Raw genomic sequence first — 22377 nt, 5'->3', positions numbered from 1 at the left:
GTGCAGCAGGTGAAATAACTAAAGTGGCAAGGCTAACCAACACCACAAGCATATACAATTTACTCTAATTTGTGTATAAGCCCCCGATTTAACCAACCGCACTTGTCTTGCTGGAGAAGTTTTTTAACCTTGGGTCCCAACTCTTTACTCAATTACACACTTGCTTAGCAGCATGCGTTTGAACTGCGCTTATTTCCATATCCTAGAGGTTATGGGGGTTCTCAGGCAAACTTTTAAGTGTTTACGTAAACGATACATAAGAACTGAAAGTAAGAGCAAGCGGCACCCCCCTCGCCTTCCTGCGTCTCTTTATAGAACTAAAACTCACTTTCCAAGGAAAGAAAACGAAAGCTTATATTAAACAAGTAAGAAACCACATTGATTTATATTAATGGTTAGGAGTGTCAGGGTTAAACTCAGTCGACATAAACTAGTACCCAAAATAAGCTAAAAGTGACACTACCCAGCAGCCTTCCAAATTGCATAGAAACCAAAAGGTGCTCGAAGCAGCAGCAGCACCACCACCACCACCACCACCTCTGGTGTTTTATTCTGCAAGAATCTTGCCAACAAACCGTACTACCTATTCGCGGCATACAACTGACGTTCCGAAATCGGAATTGATCAGTTGTCGAAATAACAGACAAGAGCGGAACAGAGTACAAAGGCAATGCCAAAGAAAGCGCGCGAATAGGCAGCCACCAGCTGGGCCTCCTCTTCTGAGCCCGCAAGACAAAGCCGGGTCCCGGCATGCACCGCGGCCCAGACTACATATCCCAGCATGCAAAGCGCCCAGGCCTCTCCGCTGGACTGCACTCCCCAGCATGCAAGGCGCTCGGGTCTCCCGGCCAAACTACGTTTCCCGGCATGCTCTCTGCCGACAGCAAGTCGGTGGCCCGAGAGGCCTGGGGTCTTGGAGCAGTGGGTTCCACTGTTCCACTGCTCCGCCCGTTCAGTAGTTCTTCGGTGTCTGGAACCAGACGCTGCCGCCCGGGGTCATCTCAAGAGCGGCAGGGGTTTCCAGCCCGTCATTTATCACCGGTGTCAACAGGAGCGCAAACTGTCCCCCGGATGGGGAGGGCGGGATGGAGGCCGAGCAAGCCCGATCTGCTGTAGCCAATGGCATCCGAGCGGCTGCCCTGTCACTATGGCAACGCGGGCCGCCCGCGGGGCGACCAGCGGTCCATTGGGTAGAATCTTTCTCGAAGGCTCGAGAAGAAGGAAGCGGAAGTGGCACGTGGAGGGGCCGGTGGAGGCGCCGGTGAGTAAATGCCGCAGATTCTGGAAAGTTCTCCTCAGTAGGCTACATAAGGCTGAGCGATTGGGACCTCCCCTTTTGGATTGGTAGCTGAGCGGCGCAGCGGCGGCGGCGGCGGCTGCGTGCGAGAGGGCGAGCAGCGAGCAGCGAGCGGCGGCGGCGGCAGAGACTGAGCGCAGTCTCGCGGCGTAAGCCTGAGGCATCTTCCCGGCCGGTCGGGAGCAGGAGGCGCACGCAGCGGACCCGAGGCGGAGGCTGACGGACGGGACCGGCCATGTCGGTGGTGGGACTAGACGTGGGCTCGCAGAGCTGCTACATCGCGGTGGCGCGGGCCGGGGGCATCGAGACCATCGCCAACGAGTTCAGCGACCGCTGCACCCCGTAAGTAGGAGCCCGGGAGGCCGGGGAGGGCTCGAGCTCGCCGCTTCTCGTGGGAGATGGTGCCCCGGGGATTCCGAGAACCGTGACACCGGGAGACCACCTGGCCTGAATTGGCCTTCCCGGGTCGCCTCCCGCCCCCCACCCAGCTTCTTCAACCTGGCACCGGCTCGCACCCCAGCAGGGATCTCCACTGAGCCTAAGCTGCTGAGCCTTTTCTTCCGCATGGTGAATCTCCAAATGACCTAGAAGGTTCCAGAGCCTGTGCGCGCTGCTGCTTGCCTAGGGAGCGGGTGGACTGTTGTTAGCGACCACGGAAACACTCTATGGTAGAGGAATCCACCGCCTCTGCTTTTCATCTGCTCTCGGTTTGCTAATGTTGCCCTAGTGCCCTGAATCGCTTTTTGGAAGAGTCCTTTTTAAAAGGCTCGGCGTGAAAGCCGTTCATGAGTTTCCAGACCGATTGTTTATTTTGCACAGTTTAGAATAAGCACTACAAATTTCATATTGTTGTTGCTAACACGCCGCTGTGGAAGCACTCTGTGGGAAAGATGGATTTTTTTTTTTTTTTTTTGTCTAAGAATTAAATAGTATGCAGCACCGTGGGTGGGCAAACGGAAGCATGGTAAAAAAGCAACTTTTTGAGGGGGTTAGTTTCTGAAGGTTACACAGGCAAGTAGGCCTGCATGTGCAGCCAATGACAGCAGCTGCTTGCTTTTATAGGCAATTATTGTAGGTCTTTATTTTTTTTTCATGTGCAGAGTTAAAGATTATTAAACATGGAACCTGAAGGTAAAATCATTCTAACCTTAGGTTACTTATGTGTAGAGGAGCATTTATGAGAGAGAGTAGGAAATAAGCTTTGCTGGTAACTTATCTGAGCAATGCAACTGCTCCTGTCTACCTCTTTACAAAGCCATGATGGTCGGTTCTTTGGTGGTTAGTAGGAAAGATGCCAGCCTTCCGTGCTTCTCTATGCTCAGGGTGCTTCTGTGCTTCTTTATTCTCTGTTATTTTTTGTTTTTGTTTTTGTTTTGTTTTGTTTTGTTTTAAATCGGCTCAGAGGAAGGCGGCGGAGATGCTTGAGTTGGTGTGTTGACCAGAATTTTCGAGTGATGTATTACTGTTAAAGCACAGGGTTAACGACTGAATTGGCTATTGATTCCTGTTACAGTCAGTTAATTGACTTGGAAAATGAGAAGATCAAGTGTCTAATCTCTCAGCTCGGAATCACAGGATTTGTAGACTGCACCTTAAAAGGTCCAGCCTTTGCTTGAGGATTCCTGGCTTTTAGGGTGACATTTAGTACCCGCTAAGACCTCAAGCTCCAAGATGATTCGGTTACAGCAAATTTAAATGTCCTCGGTATAGTCCCGTTTTACTCATCCCATTTACCCACGTAGGAGTGACTGAACCAAAATTAGATTAGGTTTGGATTAGTAATGCACAGTAGATTACGCCTCTAATCCAAAACCTTAATCACCGCCTCCTCCTCACAAGACCTCTCCATCTTGTCTCTGTTCTGTTACTATGCATTCCCTTCCCATGGCTGAGGAAAGTGCCTGTCACTCTTCATCTGGTCAAAGTGTGTCTAATGTGACGAATTGGTCACTCCTTTACCTGAGCATTTATACTTCAGTCTGCAGTGACTTCGGTTCTATGTTGTCTTCTTATTTGACCTTCTTTAGTAGAATCTTCCAGATGGGAGCCTCGTCTGTATGCTTTAAACCCCACAGGCAATACCATAGACCTCTTCAAGTTACATAAAACCTTTTAAATTCTAGAGCAGGTGGTAGATCAGGACAAAAATAAGAAGTGGCGGTGACATTTAGGATTGTATGAAGCTGATGATAGAGGTACAGTTACATTGTACTTTTTGTTGGTTGTGCATAATGCCAAGTTTAATAACACTTAAGTTGAGAGCTTTTCAGTTCCATGTCTTTTGTGACCTGATGACACTGTACTAGCACTTAATAAGGTATTGAGCAAGAATTCCCGAACTGCAAGCAGAAGCAGGGCTAACACTTGGACTCAATTGTCAGAGCTGTGGCTTTAAATTATTAATGCCCCAGACCAAGTTTTGAGTATCTGGTGAAAGTTGTAAGCTGCAGAATTCTGTTTTGTTTTGTATTGGGATTTTCCTCTTGTCAGTTTAGAAATGGCCACATGTGTGCTTTTGGACAAATGTGAAATGTTTGTTTTCTGTTACTTCTAGGTCAGTCATATCATTTGGACCAAAAAACAGAACAATTGGAGTTGCAGCCAAAAATCAGGTATGTTCTTGAAGAGAATGCCCATCTGGCTTAAAGGAAACTCCCAGCAGCACCCCAGAATGATGCACTGAAGTTCAGTATAGTTAAGGTTTTAAAACTATAACTCAGGGCTGGAGAGATAGCTCAGTCCATTAGGAGCACTTGTTGCTCTTACAGGTTTGGTTCTCAGCGCCCACTTGCTGGCTCCTCACTGCCTGTAGCTCCACTGCTTAAACCCTCCATGGGAACCACGCACACATGTGCTATGCACATACATGTAGACACTCAAGTCTGCACATTAAAAATGAAAATTAACTCTTGGAGATGTGTGTGTGTCAGTTCTTTTTGAACCCTCTGGTGATTGCTTCCTCATCCCCACTCTTGTTCCTTAGATTTTTATTGATAACCTTAATTAGGGTAACTTCATTGCTTTTCAATTAAAACGCGTATGTCTGTGTAGATATGTGCTCTCACTGTTTGGCTCTGGCTGGCCTCTTAACTCATAGAGGTTTGCCTCCTGAGTGCTGGGATTAAAGGGACATGACAGCATGCTTGGCTTTAAAATTTTTAAATTACACACTTGACTTTTGTCTTTGAATGTGTAGTTTCTCAAAGGCAATGAGGTCCTCAGTGGGTAGAGGCACCTGTTGCTAAGCCTGACAGCATGAATTCCATCCCTGGGACTGACTCCTACAAAATATCTTCATAGTTGTGTGTGTTTGTGTCTAATTTATGTTGGTTTTAGAAGCTTAGTGTATGAGCACACCTACTGGTGCTGACCCTTGGGATACCGCTCAGCTGTACGAGATGAAAGTAATAGTCTCTTGGTGCTTGCAAGTGTAAATGACTTCAAAAGTTTAGTGGTTTTTCATCTTCTTCACTTTTATTGAGGAGCCTACCTTGGAGCGAAATGTCCTCGGAAGTGGGTTGGCCCAAATAGTAGATTGAGAATATACCATCTCAGAGCAAGTTGGCATATCTCCACCCAGTTCTACTGAATTTCGTGCCCCTTATTACCATGTGCACCTGAGAACAAGACCATTTTCCAGGGAACAGGTTGCTGAAGTACAGCCTTTTTTAGCATGCACGTCCAGCAGCGTGAGATGGGTTTGAGTTTAGCAATAAGATCTGCCCCCTCCCCCGTAGTCATTTAGAAACTTTTTATCCTCACCTCCTCTAGTTCTGGCATAGGCCAGTTTCTAGGCAGAAGTGTGTAAGGTCCTGACCTGATGATGCTCCAAGTCTGACCTTAGTGGGAGCAGTGATTGTGGGGTTACTTGGGGGAGACAATGGGATACAGTTGAAGAGTTCTAGAGCTTTGGGGACAGTTGCACTGTCTTTTCCTTTATCTTGCAGATTTTGAGATCTGCCCCAAAGTCTGATGACACCATTGCTTTTCCTTCTGGCATTTTCCATAGAAGAAAGTACAGTAGGATCTATCCATTCATGGAAAATCGAGGACTCTGAGGGAAAGTTAGGTATACCCCCCAGAGTTGGTTTGAGATGCACAATGACTGTCTGAAATTGCTGTAGGTACTGGTAGGTAACGAAATTAGAAAAAAAAGTTCTAAATCTTGCATTTCTTTTGCAGCAAATCACTCATGCAAACAACACAGTGTCTAGCTTTAAGAGGTTCCATGGCAGAGCATTCAGTGACCCCTTCATTCAAAAGGAAAAGGAAAGCCTGAGCTATGATTTGGTCCCCATGAAGAATGGTGGCGTTGGGATAAAGGTAATGCAACTGATCCACCAGCTCTATTCTTTAGAGGGGAGTGCTCGCACCCTTAGAGTTTTAATGCAAGTTGACTGGACACAGTGGTGGGGTCTTTCCATCTCATCTGGCTCCTTTTAAAGTGCAGTTAATAGAAGCCATCTCTGGAGAAGTACTTAGCAGATAATGCATACTTACGTAGGTTATTCAGTGGTTCTTCTAACTTTCTAGTAATTTTTTGGCTGATTTGGTATTTTTAAAAAATTCAAGTAATGGGGCTGGAGAGATAGCTCAGAGGTTAAGAGTCCCAGCTGCTCTTCCAGAGGTCCTGAGTTCAATTCCCAGCAACCGCATGGTGGCTCACAACCATCTGTTATGAGATCTGGTGCCCTCTTCTGGTGTGCAGATATACATGGAAGCAGAATGTTATATACATAATAAATAAATAAAATCCTAAAAAAAAAAATTCAAGTAATGTTGGTGGCTCAGACATGGTGAGGGACTCTTTGGGAGTATGTGGAAAGCAGTAGAGTGGCCACGAGAAATGCGGCTGACAGCAGCTGTCTGTGACCAGCCTTTAGTGACTCAGCCATAGCCTTTCCCTCTTTTCCTCTCTAGGGAAAAGTGCTTCCTTCTTTTCCTCCCCTTCTTTCTAGTTCCTTTTTTCTTCCCAAACCAAATAAACTCAAATTTTGTGGAGCAGGATATGTGCTCAAAGCTGGAAGTTCTTGTTACCATTTAACTGAAGTGTTAACATTTGAGTATTTTCCACGGTGTTGTAGGTCATGTACATGGATGAAGAGCATCTCTTTAGCGTGGAGCAGATAACAGCCATGTTGCTGACTAAGTTAAAGGAAACTGCAGAAAACAACCTCAAGAAGCCAGTAACAGATTGTGTCATTTCAGTAAGTAGAACCCAGCCAGGCAGTGCGTTTGGTTTCAGCTTGCCTTTATTTTGCACCAGTATTGCATATATGCATGCTCTTCCCTTACTTTCTAAGGTATTCTTAACTGAATGTCCTGGAGCATTTCAAAGTAAGCTCGGTGGTAATTTTATCTAGAAGCTGCAAGAGTTCTTAACCACAGAGATTTGCTATGCAGCCATGGAGCGTTCTGTGAGCTCTACACAGTGAAAGAATTCTTCCCTTGGCTGAAAACCAGTGCTTTGGGAATTATTATTATTGTTGTTTGGGAATTATTGTTCTTGTTTTAATTTTTCTTCTCTTCTCTATGCAACTCTGAAAGTCAAGAAAATCACTAGAAACAAAGTATAAATTTAGTTTATTTTGAGGGACTGGCCAGGCACCCACTATGACTTTATTAGGGTGGCTTTCGGAGCAGTTAGAAGAACTGTGTCTAAAGTTACAGTCTTTGCAGGTCCCCTCCTTCTTCACTGATGCCGAGAGGAGGTCTGTCCTGGATGCTGCACAGATCGTGGGCTTGAACTGTTTGCGGCTCATGAATGACATGACAGCTGGTAAGAGAAAGCACCTATTGGTATGTTTGCTAGCAGTGCCTTTGTAAGGAACGTTATGATTTACATCCCAATTGATAGTGCTTTTACAGTTAAGGAAAACTAAGTTTGGATAAGCAGGCTCCTAATAAATGTGGTAGTGTTGTATAGTCTGGCACTGTTTGTGACTTGTGGTTAATCATATCTCTTAACGTTGAAGAGCCATGGGTCATTCGTTATCCAACAGTCACAAAGAGAGTAGTAACTGATTCTTTATAAGATGTAAAGGGTCTTCCAGTGACAATAAATCCCCAAGGAAATGGGCTAGACAACTGGTGATCTGGCTTTTGTTTTCCTTGTAGTGGCTTTGAATTACGGAATTTATAAGCAGGACCTCCCAAATGCAGATGAGAAGCCTCGGGTAGTGGTGTTTGTGGACATGGGCCACTCCTCTTTCCAAGTGTCTGCCTGTGCTTTTAACAAAGGAAAACTCAAGGTAAAGTTGAAACTCCCCTGCTGGAGAAGAGTTGGGGGAACCTGGAAGCTAGGAGCTTTAGACAGCTGGAATCTTCGTAGCAGGCTCTGGCAGGTCTGGGTTCTTTCATGTTTAAGAAAAATAAATGTTATGGTTCTCTTCAGCATGGATAGTCAAAGTAGGGAATACCATAAGAGATTTAAAGAGATTGGTGTTCCTTTAGTTACATCCCTCCTGACTTGGATTTAAGTAGAAGTTGTGAGCCTGTTAGCCTTTTTTTTAAAATAGGAATATCTAAGATTCAAATTAAGCTGTGATTGAAAGTGACCTCATTCTTTGTCTTTTTAAATCAACCTTAGGTTCTGGGCACAGCATTTGATCCCTTCTTAGGAGGAAAGAACTTTGATGAGAAGCTGGTGGAGCATTTTTGTGCTGAGTTTAAGACCAAGTACAAGTTAGATGCAAAATCCAAAATCCGAGCACTCCTTCGCCTCCATCAGGAGTGTGAGAAGTTGAAAAAGCTCATGAGCTCTAACAGCACAGACCTGCCACTCAACATCGAATGCTTCATGAATGACAAAGATGTCTCTGCAAAGATGAACAGGTATTTATCTCCTGAGTTCTACATATGAAGTGGATGATTGAAAGTGTAGCCCCAGTGATCTTTGTGACCCTATCTTTCCTTTCGGGGTTATGGCTGTTGGCTGTAGGCACCATTGTATATCACTCAGAACTTAGGGACACATCTATGAGGAATGCTTTTTTAAGTGTGTCTGTCTATCTTATCTGTCTGTCTCCCTGCCATGGTGTACATGTGGAACTCCTAGGACAGTTCTCAGGACTCCGTTTTTTTCTCCATGCAGGGTGTCAGGCTTGGCACTAAGTGCCTTTGCCTGCCGAGTCATCTCATCAGCCTGTGGGGGGTTTTAGAAGTCTTTCCTAAATGCCACTGGTTTCTTTGTATATCATCTACAGAATTTTCTCCACATCCTCTTCATGCTGTGATATGTATGAATATAAATATACACACTGACTATGTGCATCTTATATAAAGTTAATAACTTGGCCTGTGTGGGATTTGGGGTACTGGGAGGAAAAGGTGAAATGAATTGGGTTGGTAAAAGCTCCTAATATGACTGACGGTGTGCTCTTTTCGTTTACTAAGGTCACAGTTTGAAGAACTGTGTGCTGAACTCCTGCAGAAAATCGAGGTCCCCCTCCATTCATTGATGGAACAAACTCACCTCAAGACCGAGGATGTGAGTGCCATTGAGATTGTTGGAGGTGCTACAAGAATTCCAGCTGTGAAAGAAAGAATTGCCAAATTCTTTGGAAAAGATGTCAGCACCACACTCAATGCGGATGAAGCCGTGGCTAGAGGATGTGCATTGCAGGTGAGTCCCTGCTGTCCCTCACCCTGGTGCTTCAGCACATGGAGCCCTGTGCCTGCTTCCATTCCAGAGGAAGTTACTTTAGAGAAATCCCTAAGACTAGGAGAGACTGGGGTGCTGCTGTCATGAGGTGCAGAGATTGGAAGGTGAAAAGAATTGCTGCCCAGCTGGTGTTGTGAGATGAGGCCTGCCTGGTTCCAAGATGGCAGAAAACAGCTGTAGAGCGCTAGTCAGCTGTGTGGTGGTGATGACAATTGTTCTCAAGCACATGGGGGAATTTAAACATTACTCAGTTGTAATAAAGAATTGATTTGAGGAAGGTGTGTAGAGGTTAGTTACCAAAAGGTTTTAGAAAACACATTCTCGCCGGGCGTTGGTGGTGCACGCCTTTAATCCCAACACTCAGGAGGCAGAGGCAGGCGGATCTCTGAGTTTGAGGCCAGCCTGGTCTCCAGATCGAGTGCTAGGATAGGCTCCAAAGCTACACAGAGAAACCCTGTCTCAAAAACCAAAAAAAAAAAAAAAAAGAAAGAAAGAAAGTACATTCTCTTCCACTCCCAAATGAAGCTGAAGAGTTACATTGGGACACAGAAGCACCTAGTCTAGATGTTGGTAGTGAAGAGAAGGTGTTTGACAGTGAAGAGATTCTGAACAAAGGTGTTTAGAGAACCTGCCTTGGATACCCCAGCAGAAGAGTGGGCAGCCCTGCCTACTCTCGTGTCATGGCCTAGCCTGGCTTTGGGGTTCATTAATGCTTGTTAATTGTTCAAAACAGTGGGCTTCCTTACAACACTGTCACATGCGCATAGGTACACTTAGCGTGTTTGACGCCCCCCCTCACCTGAACTAACCCTCCCATGGGTGTCTCATTCCTCAGTAGCCCTTTGCAGGGAGGGCTTCGCTCTTTTTCCTTCATAGTGGAATGTGCTGCTTCATCTCTGGCTCCCCAAATGTTGGGAAGCCCTAGTTTCTACGTTCTGCTTTACCCCTGATGAGATGAGCTCTCCTTTTTGGGGCTGTGTACTTTCATTTGTTCAGTTAGTTGAGTGTGTCCTGGGTAGACAGGAACTTCTATCTGTCCTGTCCCATTTTTTTAATTTGCCACTGCTTTTCATTTTACAAATTTTATCGAAAATGCAAACATTTTGAGTTCCACCCTTTTTTGGTTTCTTTGACATGTGAAAGCAATAAAGCAGAACTTCTTGTGGGTGAAAACATCAAAAGAAAATCAGCTTGTAATCAAAAATGCCACCAGCAAGGCATTTCTGGGAAAACCTGTGTTTTCAGTCTGTGAAACTTGGAATTAAGAATTGCTGGCCCAAGATTCGTGGTTTGTCTTTGGGCCTAGTGATTAGCATAATGTGAAGATGACACATTCTTTATGCTTAAGGTGACACGTGCTGCAAGCAGTTTAAATCTGCCATCCCGCTGGCATTGTCATAGTAAAAGGTGTATTGAAAGAATGTGCTGACCATGGTTCTAACATTTAAGTACTTTGTCTTTTCAAGTGTGCAATTCTGTCTCCGGCATTTAAAGTTAGAGAGTTCTCTGTCACCGATGCAGTTCCTTTCCCAATTTCTCTGGTCTGGAACCACGACTCAGAAGAAACCGAAGGGTATGTAGCCGCAGATTGCTTTCTGATGCTGTCTTTAGATAAGAGTTAAGTGACTGGGGGCTTTAGGGGCCAAGCCTATTCTCCACCTTTCGTATGGTGGCAGAGTCAGTAAGACTGCAGAGTGTCTGTCAAGGCCGAGCTGACGGTGTCCTTGCTTCCTCCCTCCCTAGTGTTCATGAGGTGTTCAGTCGGAACCATGCTGCACCTTTCTCCAAAGTTCTCACCTTCTTGAGAAGGGGGCCTTTTGAGCTGGAAGCGTTCTATTCGGACCCTCAAGGAGTTCCTTATCCAGAAGCAAAAATAGGTAAGCAAGTCCCAGCGTGCACCTGCCCATCGTTCAGTGTAAACTTAGACATAATTGCTTCTGCAGAAGAGTGGTGACCTGGAGACTTGCTGGCCTGGCTATTGCTGGCCTGTTGTGATGGAGTCTATTTGCAGAGTACTGACCACTATACAGACCTCCCCCCAAGGTGAAGTGTTATGGCAGGGTGTTACTTCAGATTGGAAGCTTGGCTCCCACAGCAGGGTGGCATTTGACCAGTTCTTCCTGTTTACTTCACCCTCTCTATGGAGGGGTGTCTCTTCAGGTGCAGTGTTCACTGGGGGAGGCTTGTCATTGTCTGCTTGTAGTTTTAGGAACTTAGTAGTTTTTATATTGGAAAGGCTGCTGTTATTGCCAGGCCTCTCAAGAGTTGCCCTCACCTCATTTACAAAGAAAGCACTTGAAGGCCTCCAGTTAGCCAGCTGTGTTATCTTCTGAAGACTAAGGTGTTCTGGCCCATCACATACTGCTTTTAAAATACTGTTGACAATGTAGTGGTAGGAGAAGAGCTGGAGAAGCTGTTGACTGTGGACCGAGATTGTCAGGGTTGGATTCTGCATTATCTGCCCACTACTGTACAGAGATGAGCTGTTGCATAAGTGTTAGTGTTTCGTTCACCGAAACCATCCATCATGAGCTGTCCATCCTGAGCAGTTTCACATTCCGTACTCATGAGTGTGGTACCCAGAATTGTTGTTTCTGTAAAGGACCTTTTGGCAGTTACTTCCTGACTTAGTGATCTCTGCCAGCCAGCATCCTTGACTGGCCCAGTAGTTAAATCTTGCTGTATGTGCTGTGCAGACGGTACCTTAGCTAAAAGACTTAGGTTCCATGTAACTCCTGAATATAACTGGTTCAAACAGTTTTATTTTTGGATACCAGATCTGTCTATGTAGTCCTGGCTCTTCCTGGAGCTTGCTAGGTATTCCTGAGTGCTGGTATTAAAGGCACATGCCATCGTGTCCAGAAAAATACATATTTTTAGAACATTATTTGTGTGTGAGTGCACGTATGGGGGGGTCACAGGACTTTTGGGAATTGGTTCCCTTCTTGTACCGTGGGTTCTAGGTTTGAACTTGGGTCAGCACCCTTGCCAGCAAGCATTTATCTCTGCTGAGCCACTTCAGCAGCCCTGGAGGCGTGTGATTTAGTGGGGGATAACAGTTGGACTTGGCTTTACAGTAAGTGCTTATTGTAAATAGTGACTGTCTAGAGCAGTGCTTCTCAATCTTCCTAACACTGTGACCCTTTAATATAGTTCCTCATGTTGTAGTGACCCGCAACCATAAAATTATTTTTGTTGCTACTTCATATCTGTAATTTTACTATTATTATGAACCATAAGTATAAATATCTGTGTTTTCCAATAGTCTTAGGGCAAGTCCTATGAAAGTCTTGTTCTACTCTAGGAGTTGCAACCCACAGGTTGAGAACCTCCACTCTAGGAGACCAGTTCACAGCAGCATTCAGACTGTGTTCTTAGTTATTCTGCAAGGCCATAGGACTACCCTACCAATGCAAGCTTTGATGGGTTCAGCTAATGTCCCCTTGTGCTAGAGAGATGGCTCAGCCGATAAGAGCACTGACTGCTCTTCGGGATGACCTGACTTCAGTTCCCAGTTACCTACATGGCAGTTAACAACTGTCTCTAACTCCAAGATCTGACACCCTCACACAGACATACGTACAGGCAAAATACCAATGCAAATGAAATAAAAGTAAATAAACTATAAAGAAGAAGATTGGTATTCCCTAAAAGACTGAAAATTTAGTGTGTGCTTGATCTCCTCTGCCTTAGATTCTCATGTCTGATGTGTGCTCATCCACCAGGAGATGAGGAGGTGGCAGAAGACTGTTCCTACCCCTGGTGTCTGCCCAGGGATGTTAGTTACTACAAGGTTATGCTTCCTTACACAGGTTCAGTGACATGCTGGGGGTAGCCGTATAACTGTAAATAGACTCTTAAGTGCCTGCCAAGGAACTTGGAAGTTGGGGATGGAGAAAGAGTTGTGGAGTGGCTTGATTTCTTAGCCTTGTATTTTCTTGGCTGTCTTTGTAGAAATAAAAATGGGTCTCTAAAGTGGCAATTCCTTTTTGTTCTAGGCCGTTTTGTCGTTCAGAATGTTTCTGCACAGAAAGATGGAGAAAAGTCTAAAGTGAAAGTCAAGGTGCGTGTGAACACACATGGCATTTTCACCATCTCCACGGCATCCATGGTGGAAAAAGTCCCAACAGAGGAAGACGACGGGTCTTCTGTCGAGGCAGACATGGAGTGTCCAAATCAGAAGCCAGCAGAAAGCTCAGATGTAGATGTAAGTGGCTAGAGCAATTGTCACATTCAAAGATAGAATTGACTTCATTCTAAGCTATAGGAGGTTAAAGGTTAAATACTTTTCAATACATATAATGTTGATCAGAAGTTTGTGTAATAATTGGAGGAAATGAGAATATTATGTATTGTGACTGAGGTGCCTGACCTCTTAAAGAAACTGGTATGTGGCTGGGAAAAGTTGCTTTTTCTTTTCTTGATTTCTTAAAGGTATATGTGAAAATCGGATGTTGACTGGTTAAAAAACTACTATGAAATTTGAAATGGAAAAGTGGGTTTTGTTTCATTTTCATTGTATGGCAAAATTGGCCTTGGTATTCCAGGACTTGTTTTTATTAATATGGCTTTCTGGGTTGGGGGAGTCAAGAAGAAGAATGTCACAGATAATGGTGGCACTGTGACTCCTCATCTTAGCTTAGATTTGCAATTGATTTCTGGGAACAGACAGAAAGAAATGGCTTAGAAGAAGCAGGCAATGCAGTATTGATGTAATTCTTTGGTATCCAGTGGTCTCGAACACTGCAGGACCATTAGCATCATATGACCTGAGCTTTGTTCTCATGTGGATACTGTTCCAGGGTGATGGGGGTCATAGTGCCTTGGGTGTGAGTAATGCCTCTCGCCTCTCAGTGTCTCCTTAGGTCCTAGAAGCCATGGGTGGAAAATGTGGAAGACTTGAGTGGGTGGGCAGGGAATAGTTAGTAGGTCAGCCTTGTTCTCTAGTAATGAGGAAAGGTCATAGCAGGCACAGATTTGCTGGGGACTGAGGGCTACTAAAGAACTTTCGGGGCTACTTGTCTTTCCCTTTTGTCTTTAAGGCATATTTTTAGGCAGGGTTATTAGTTGGCATGTGCTATTTATTCTTTGTCCTGAGATCCTGTGGGGTAAGGTAGCTGAGTCATGAGCTGGGAATGATAAACCCTGGAATAACCAATAGTTGGTCGTTCTCTGTAACTCTTGAGTGTTGCCATTGAGGCCTGTGCTGCTGCTGCTCCTCGAGTTGGACACTTGGGTTTGGAAAGAGCCTGGGCTAGTAGCCCATTTCCTGTGCTTATGAGAGTCAGATCTGTACAGGCTTAGGTGAAAGGCTCTTCAAGGGGAGCTCTGGGTTGTCATCCACCAGTCAGAGCCCTCATGGATTACATAACCAACTATAACACTGTCATTCATAAAGTTTCTTACAGGTTTGAAATGTCTAAGGTTTCACGTACTTGTTTCGTTTTCAATCTAGTACCTTTTCTGCCCCCTACTAAGATTTCAGAAATTGAGAGTACTGTCTTTGGTGCCCTATAACTTTAAATTTATACAAGTACACCTGCTTTCTACATCCTTTGTGCCTGGGCTTTCATTTCAGAAAAATAGCCAGCAAGACAACAGTGAAGCTGGAACCCAGCCCCAGGTACAAACCGATGGTCAACAAACCTCACAGTCTCCCCCTTCACCTGAACTTCCCTCAGAAGAAAACAAAATCCCAGATGCTGACAAAGTGAGTGACTCTTCCAGTTCATTCCAATAGACAATGTTGCAGCATGTGATGGTTAATGCTATAAACCTGTGGCTTCAAGAGTAATGCAGGTGACTTACGGGCTGTAGGGTTTTGTTCTGTTCATTTTCTACATGTGACTCTTTGGCTAAAAACCAGCCAGAAGGAGTACTCAACGTTAAGCAGGGAACCAGTATTCTCCTTTAGATCCCAGAGCTTCTCCTGATAACACCACTCCCAGATGAGCCTAAAGCAGGCCTGATGTTTGCTGAAGGGCAGAAGTACCTGCAGAAAGATGCATCCCAGTGCTGCAAGATTAATTAACTAGTTAATACATGGGTTTTAGGAGTCTAATAAACTTTTTATCCTTTCAAGTTACTGTCAATTTTGAGTTAATTATGATGGTCTGATAATAGCCACCTACATTTCCAAGTGATTATTCCTTTGCCTTGTTTCCAGTATTGGAAGCTAAATAAAACTATTGCGTCCCTTGAAAAATGGCAGATTGTAATCAGACGTTTCAAATTAGTGAGATACTGAGAAGTATGTTGATACTAAGAAGAAAAGGCCCCGTGGTTTCCAGCTCAAGCTGTATGTACTTCAGAGTTCACATCTCTGCAGGCTTTGTGTAAATGAGTAGCTGCCCGTCCTAGTCTGGTTTCCGCTCACATCCTGAACATAGCTCACGCTCACTCAAGCCAGTTACGGAAGGGAAGGGCTGGTGGAAGCCAGAGTTGATTGTTCAGCCCGCTTTTTGCTTGCCTCTCTCCTGATTAATCTTGTGGCTAAGGGCATGCGTGAACTCTGTTTTCTGACAGATTTTTGAAAGCTACTTTTCATTTTTTCCCTTATTAGAAAAGAATTGAGGTGGTGACATTTATTTAGAAAATGGGTCCTCACATTTTAATACCATTCCCCTTGATTTAGAGTTAAGTGTCAACAGACTTTTGCAGATAGTCTTAGCTCCTTTCTAGAAAAATGACATTGGGTTGGAGCTCAGCCCTTAAGCACTTGTTGGAGGGTTTCTCATTTGTGTTGGAACGCCATTTTGTGGTTATGATGGTTTGGTCAAGGGTTGGTTGGATTTTGTACTCCTTTTGTTTCTGTTAACTGCTGTATATACTACAGTTTTATTTCGTTCCTGGAGTATCAGTTGCACTCCTGTGTCTTGCTAGCTGAAGGCAGTGGGTTTATTTTTCTGTGTTGGGGTTCAGGGTGTGATGCATTGGCACTGAGGACTGACTGCATGAGCCACAACAATTAGTAGAGGTGTGGTCTCTAGGGAGCATGCGCTCTGTGGTCTTAGTGCAGCCATTGAACAAGCCCTGAAGCTTGTAGTTGAGGTGCCCAGGCACAGGCATGCGGTGGGATTGTTCTTCCCTTCTTGACGTGCTAGCCTAGGCAATCCTGCTAGGTTATACACATACCTTAACTCCACCATGCAGCTGAGTCTCCTCGGCATTGTGTCAGTTGGGGCAGGATACATGATAAGAAAGGGAAGTGGACAGTGTTTGGAAAATTAAAGGCCACCTCTAGCATTATATTTATATCATTTGAATAATCTGTAATAAAATACACTGACTAGCCTTTATCTAAAGGTAATGTTTTCATGTGCTGGCAATTTTTCTTTTGGTAGTCACATACACAGTGACGTGTCTTAGGGTTAGGATGTCAAACATTTGGTGGGGTTTTTTTTTTTTTTTAATGTTTGTATATTGGCTATGACCTATCTACATGCAGTTAGCTGTGGAGTTTTTCTACATGTGGCAGGTGCATACTGGCTTCAAATTTAGAATTGGAAGCTTTTCAGATTGGGATACCCTGCCACTTGCTGCCATAAGACCTTTTCATCTCTATGTGGCCCAAGCTGGCCTCAGACACATAGCTACAGGCTCCTGAGTGCTAAGGACAGGTATGACCACTGTACCTGTCTGTCTTCAAAGTGATAGGGCTGAAAGGCATGTGGTACACAGTTCAGTTCTAGAAGGATTCTCAGAGTGTTAATTCTGACTGGAACAGGTACTGTGCTGGGCCAGAGGGACTAAGACAGGCATTTCAGCAGTTGACTGAAATCTAACATCTCTGGTGTTGGTCTGGGTTTCTGTGAAAGTATTATTGTCAGGTTCTAGACTAGAAAGTAGATAATTTAGTTTTGAATTTAAAGGGATTTGGAAAGGACTTAAAGATTAATGTGCATAGAGAAGATGGTGAGTTGATGCAGGAAGATGATGTGTGTAGTTATTGCTGTAGTCTGAGGTGGGTGGTGGCTGTAGATGCTCTTAGATAGTTCCAGCATGAGTGTTAGAGATTGTGCATAAAACATCAGTAAATGTGGTTGGTACTTATTTTCCAGGGATTGAGAATTTTTCTTTTTCTTAACCCTAAAGGCAAATGAAAAGAAAGTTGATCAGCCTCCAGAAGCCAAAAAACCTAAAATAAAAGTGGTAAACGTTGAACTGCCTGTAGAAGCCAATTTGGTCTGGCAGTTAGGGAGAGACCTTCTTAACATGTACATTGAGACTGAGGTAAGTGCTTTAATTAGATATTTCTGTTTGGTTTTGTCTGCATACTACAAGGGATATATGGCTAATTCTTCACCAGGTGTGAAGTTCTGAGTGAGTTCAGAGATGGGATAAAGGCAAAGGAATGGACCTTTCTGATTAATCTGTAGGAGTCTGTTGGGTTTTGGATACTGTGGAGATTGGTGTTTGTGGTAGTTGTGCTTGGCTTGGTTGAGAATCGCTTTGTTCTTGTGAAGTAGTTGGTTGACAATCTGGTACAGGCACAATAGGAAGCAGGCCATAGGATTATATGCCTTCTTAGTTTCAGAGTAAGAACCTGTTCACTTAAATGAGGGTACTGTATTTAGAAGCTTAGTAAAAATTGCCCATTTCTAAATTTAAGAGTGTAATGAAAAGCGGGGTGACTTTCCATTGCATTGTAAAACAACATGTCTGTGTGTGTTTATAAAAGAAGGACCGTGGCATTTTGTAGAAAATGTTTTGTGAGGTATAGATTGAAACGAGTTTTATGTGGTCATTGTCCTCAGGTGTTCAGGTGTGTCTTGAGTCACTGGAAGGTTGACTAACCTCTGCTTCCTGACAGGGAAAAATGATAATGCAGGACAAACTGGAGAAGGAGAGAAACGACGCTAAAAACGCAGTGGAAGAGTGTGTATATGAGTTCAGGGACAAGCTGTGTGGACCATATGAGAAATTCATATGCCAACAGGTATGCTTCAGGGTTCTGTTACTAGATAGTTCCAAATGTTTAAGAGTCGAGTTTAACACTTATTCCTCTATGCTTGTGGTCACTTGAGTGTTCTGAGAGCAGAAACTGAGCAGGGTCCTGGAGAGAGGCCCACCTACCATAGTGTATGTCACTCTAATAGTCTTCCCCATACAAACATCTGCTCTTGAGTCTGGTGTATGACTTAGGAACTGGAAAGGTAAGTAAGAACCCTTCAGCTTCTATGATGGTGTTCTGTGGGCAGCGTCTTTTGCTGTCACCTGGAGGGGCCTGTTCAGTCCATCGTCAACACTGTTACTAAGTATCAACGTCAACACTGTTACTAAGTATCAACGTCCCCTTCGCCCTTTGCTTGCCTAAGCAAGGCTCTGGGTAATCCAGAAGCACAACTGTGTGACAGATGGAACTGAGGAACAAAGACTGGCCAGACAACAACCTAGTATGGTGTGGGGATTAACTCTTAAAGATGCTTTACATTTGGGTTAGGAACCTCTGCCCCCCCCCCCCCCACACACACACACACAGTATTCAACCCCTGAGCTGCCCTGTGGTGTGCTTTGGTTAGTCCTATGTCGGGCATAATTAAGACAATTGCTTTGGAAAGTAGGGACATAATTACTCCTCCATGACCCAAGCATGACCTGAACCTGGGTTTCTCCATGGGGTATAGTATTGTGAGTCAGAAGTGGTGCTAAAATCCTGTGGTAAGACAGAAGCCCCAATGCCTGTGCCTCATGTGATACCATAGGACTCTAGTTAATGTGAAGAGAACCCAGTGTTCTATCCTTCCCAGGTGAGCTAACTGGGGTCACTGCTAAGGTGCCTGCTTTGGTTAAGAGCCTCTGAGGTAAGGCTGCCACTGATCTTTGTCTTTCATATTAAGGAACATGAAAAGTTCCTGAGGCTTCTTACAGAGACAGAAGACTGGCTGTATGAGGAAGGAGAGGACCAGGCTAAGCAAGCATATATCGACAAGTTGGAAGAGTTGATGGTAAGCTCTTTTCTCCCCTGAAAGATGCAAGCTGCAATTTAAGCCATAGATGGTGAGTGAAGTGTAAGTTTGGCGACTGTTAATTCAGTCCTTCTGTTACATTTTAGAAAATGGGCAATCCTGTTAAAGTTCGATTTCAAGAAGCCGAGGAACGGCCGAAAGTATTGGAGGAGCTGGGGCAGCGGCTGCAGCACTATGCCAAGATTGCAGCAGACTTCAGAAGCAAGGTGGGGCTGCTCTCACCTGAGGAGTGAGAGACCTCGACTCAACCAACATGTAGCCTGGGGGTCTCTATCCTAATAAATGATGCCCAGTGAGGAGTGTTGGTGGATTTGAACTTAGGGAAAGTGGGTCAGAGTAGATGTGATGTGACTGTTCAGTACTCTATAGTGTCTGTTGTGTTTTCTGTCTAGGATGAGAAATACAACCACATTGATGAATCAGAAATGAAGAAGGTTGAGAAGTCTGTTAATGAGGTGATGGAGTGGATGAATAATGTCATGAACGCTCAGGCTAAAAGGAGTCTTGACCAGGACCCTGTTGTGCGCACTCATGAAATACGAGCGAAGGTCAAGGTGAGTGCGTCAGCTTTCACTGGACTCCCATTCAGCTTGACACATGGCAGGCGTTTCCCCTATAAATCCCTGACCTCCTCTGTACCGGTACTGGCTTCCCTAATTCCCTATTGCCATCACACAGCAGACTCCTTCTGCTCCTGTCCATTATTAATCTTAGTACCTTGAACCCCCTACGTGTGCCAGCAGTTGGCTATTTGTCTTTTGAGGGAGGGAGACCAACAACACCTGTCAGGTGTCGGTGTTAATCCTGTGGGAGAAAAGGAAAGTGTGGTGAAGTTGGTCAGGATGCTGTGCTGTGGAGAGCAGCTGGGTTGGGCATTTGACCAGGGACAGCCCTTTCACTGTGCTAGAGTCCTGAGAAAACAATACGTGCTTCTTGCCTGTAACAGACGAAGGGAGAGTGGGCCTTTTCAGCCACTTTTAAGATCCCAGCTATAAACCTCATCTTGAAGTGACTTCACCTTGAGTCATTATCCCTTCCATATTTATGCAGTTCATAATTCCTACATTTTATGTTGTAGTGATAAGGTAGCATTCATAGCCACCTAGCAAGTCTCCAAGAAACCATAGGAGGTAGTCACTTTGATCAGACTTGTCACTAAGGTTTGTACAGGTTTGATGAGGAAAATGGAATTGGGTAAGAAACTCCTGCATCAGGAGTAGGAGGAAGTGGTTGAATGACTGGGTGGCTGGGAGTTACCCTAATGACTAATTTTGTTTTCTTAGGAATTGAACAATGTTTGCGAACCAGTTGTAAATCAACCCAAACCAAAAATTGAGTCACCTAAACTGGAGAGAACTCCAAATGGTCCAAATCTTGACAAGAAAGAAGATTTAGAAGGCAAAGATAATTTTGGTGCTGAAGCTCCACATCAGAACGGTGAATGCCACCCTAACGAAAAGGGCTCTGTCAACATGGACCTGGACTAGGCGCTGCCTGGCTTCCTCCTCCAGTTCATGAAATGTGTTTGCCATAGTATGTGATTCTGTACAACAGACTTTGTCGTCTATTTATATTTTCTTTTCTTTTTTTTAAAAGACTGTCTATAAATTTTGTGTATTATATGGGAAAAAAGGAAAAGCCTGAGTCTGTAGTCTTTGACCCTAAGGGAGAATAGCCTTGGTGACAGAGTCGTGTGGCTGTGTGACCCACACTGAGTACTCTACAGTATTGCCACTTGGACTGCTGAGGAGTTTGAGTTTGTCTTTTGAGGAGACAACTCTACTTGCTTGTTCAAATGCTCTGTGATGAGACTTTTGGAGCAGTTGTTCTCGCCAAGGCTGTTTCTTTTGCATTTTGCTCTCCATTTCCGCATGTGTGTGGCTGTGGGTGTTTATAATGAGACTAAGTCTGATTTGCATAAGGGCTTTCAAAAATTAAGTCTGTCCCGTAGATTTTGCTTTCATTATTACAAATTCAACGAGTACAACACAGCTAATGAATTGTAGCAGCATGCAAAGCAAGGCTGTAACTATCACCATACAGTGCACTGTCCCGTGAGGTGTGACACGGGAAATATATGAATCATGTGACCATTGTGACTGCCCCATGAGCTTTAAAATAAAGTTCACCCTGTGGTGTCATTTCTAAATTGCTGGCTTTGTTACTGACTTAAAGTGGCATTGGGGGGAAAGAACATCTTAAAGCATGTTGCCTGCTGAATGCAGCTCAAAATCCCACCTGGGGAGACCCTGCTGGCACCTGTGACCATCCTGGCCCTTGTCCTCTGGTAACTAACTGTGTGGGTGGGTTTGCTAGTGAGGACCCATCCAGAGTTTTTCTGCAACTGTTAAGCCCAGAAATTACCCAGTATTAAGAATTCAGAGCCAGTCAGTGGTGGCGCACGTGATGGTTGAAGGTTATTAAAGCAACTTGTGCAGTGCCTAGGACCTTGCACAGTGAGCACCCAGTGAGGGTTTGATGACGGGTGAGGTTCCTGCTCAACCATCCCAAAGTCTAGTACCCCAGTGATGTCATCACAGCACACACAAGGGTGGTCCCATTTTGGTGCTGTCTTTAAGTGTGGCTTCCTACATCATCAACACTGCCATACATCAGGGACATACATGCCTTGTTTCCTGACTGATGAACCATGCTGCTGTATGTTTAGTGGAAACCCAGTCTGTTATTATTGGGTGCCCAGAGCTTCCTCTAGGTTCAGGGATATCTGTGAGCCAATGATGTTCGCAGAATCATCATTTGCAGGTCAGAAGCATCAGGTGGTTCTTCCTGGTCCCAGAGGTGTGCAGACCGATGAGGGGCTCCCGAGTTGTACATTTACCTGAGTGGGTTGAGAAGCACATTCCCAAAGGGCAGTGGTGGAAAGCATGGGCACACTCGAAGTGTGGTTTCAAAGGCAAAATGAGAACTACATAACGTACTTTAAAATCATAATCCTTGGGCTCACGATTGACAATTACGGGTGTTTAGAGATAGGAGTAAAGCAGGCAGGGGTTGACAGAGATGGTATGGTGGATGTAAGTGAGGTTGGACTTTGGGGGGATCCTCTGTATGGGTGCAGTGCCTTCACTTAAGGCTGGGGTGCATGGGAGTAGTCCTTGTGGTTTTAGCAAAGTTTGTGAAAGTCCCTCCTGGTTTTACTAGTTGTTTGTGGCTTGACACAAACAATTCCATTTGGATTCTGCACACAAATGTAAGAAAACCTCCCTTAAATACCAAATCAGCCCTTACTGTTGTTACTGTCATCTTTATTTACATAGGCAGAAAAAGTGAAGTGACCACATGGCCAGTCATTCTCAGGCCCCATACAAAGCTTCCCACGTCACAGGGGCCTTCTCGTCCTGGCACTGGCTGCCATGGTGCCCAAGAAAACCCTCCCTGATACAGTTGTATCATGGGGTCCCATTCTCTCACAAAATGTCTTTTACGAC

General features: G+C 44.7%; 1 protein-coding gene across 1 annotated transcript; it reads left to right on the top strand.

Annotated features, from left to right (window-relative positions):
• The first annotated feature begins 1505 nt into the window (after positions 1-1505).
• Positions 1506-21068, top strand: Hsph1 (heat shock protein family H (Hsp110) member 1). The gene is given in 20 exon segments (NM_001246720.1): positions 1506-1639; positions 3852-3909; positions 5480-5620; positions 6382-6504; positions 6977-7076; positions 7415-7469; positions 7472-7499; positions 7501-7548; positions 7887-8131; positions 8693-8921; positions 10427-10533; positions 10704-10837; positions 12959-13167; positions 14539-14670; positions 17055-17192; positions 17773-17898; positions 18800-18907; positions 19015-19134; positions 19321-19482; positions 20212-21068. Coding segments are annotated over 20 exon segments (2574 nt in total). The 5' UTR covers positions 1506-1532; the 3' UTR covers positions 20416-21068.
• The last annotated feature ends 1309 nt before the right edge of the window (positions 21069-22377 follow it).

Source organism: Cricetulus griseus, chromosome 4 (genome assembly GCF_003668045.3).
Source record: "Cricetulus griseus strain 17A/GY chromosome 4, alternate assembly CriGri-PICRH-1.0, whole genome shotgun sequence".
NCBI classification, from domain to species: domain Eukaryota; kingdom Metazoa; phylum Chordata; class Mammalia; order Rodentia; family Cricetidae; genus Cricetulus; species Cricetulus griseus.
Note: the sequence above shows the minus strand (reverse complement) of the source record. Positions and strands in the feature narration are given on the sequence as shown.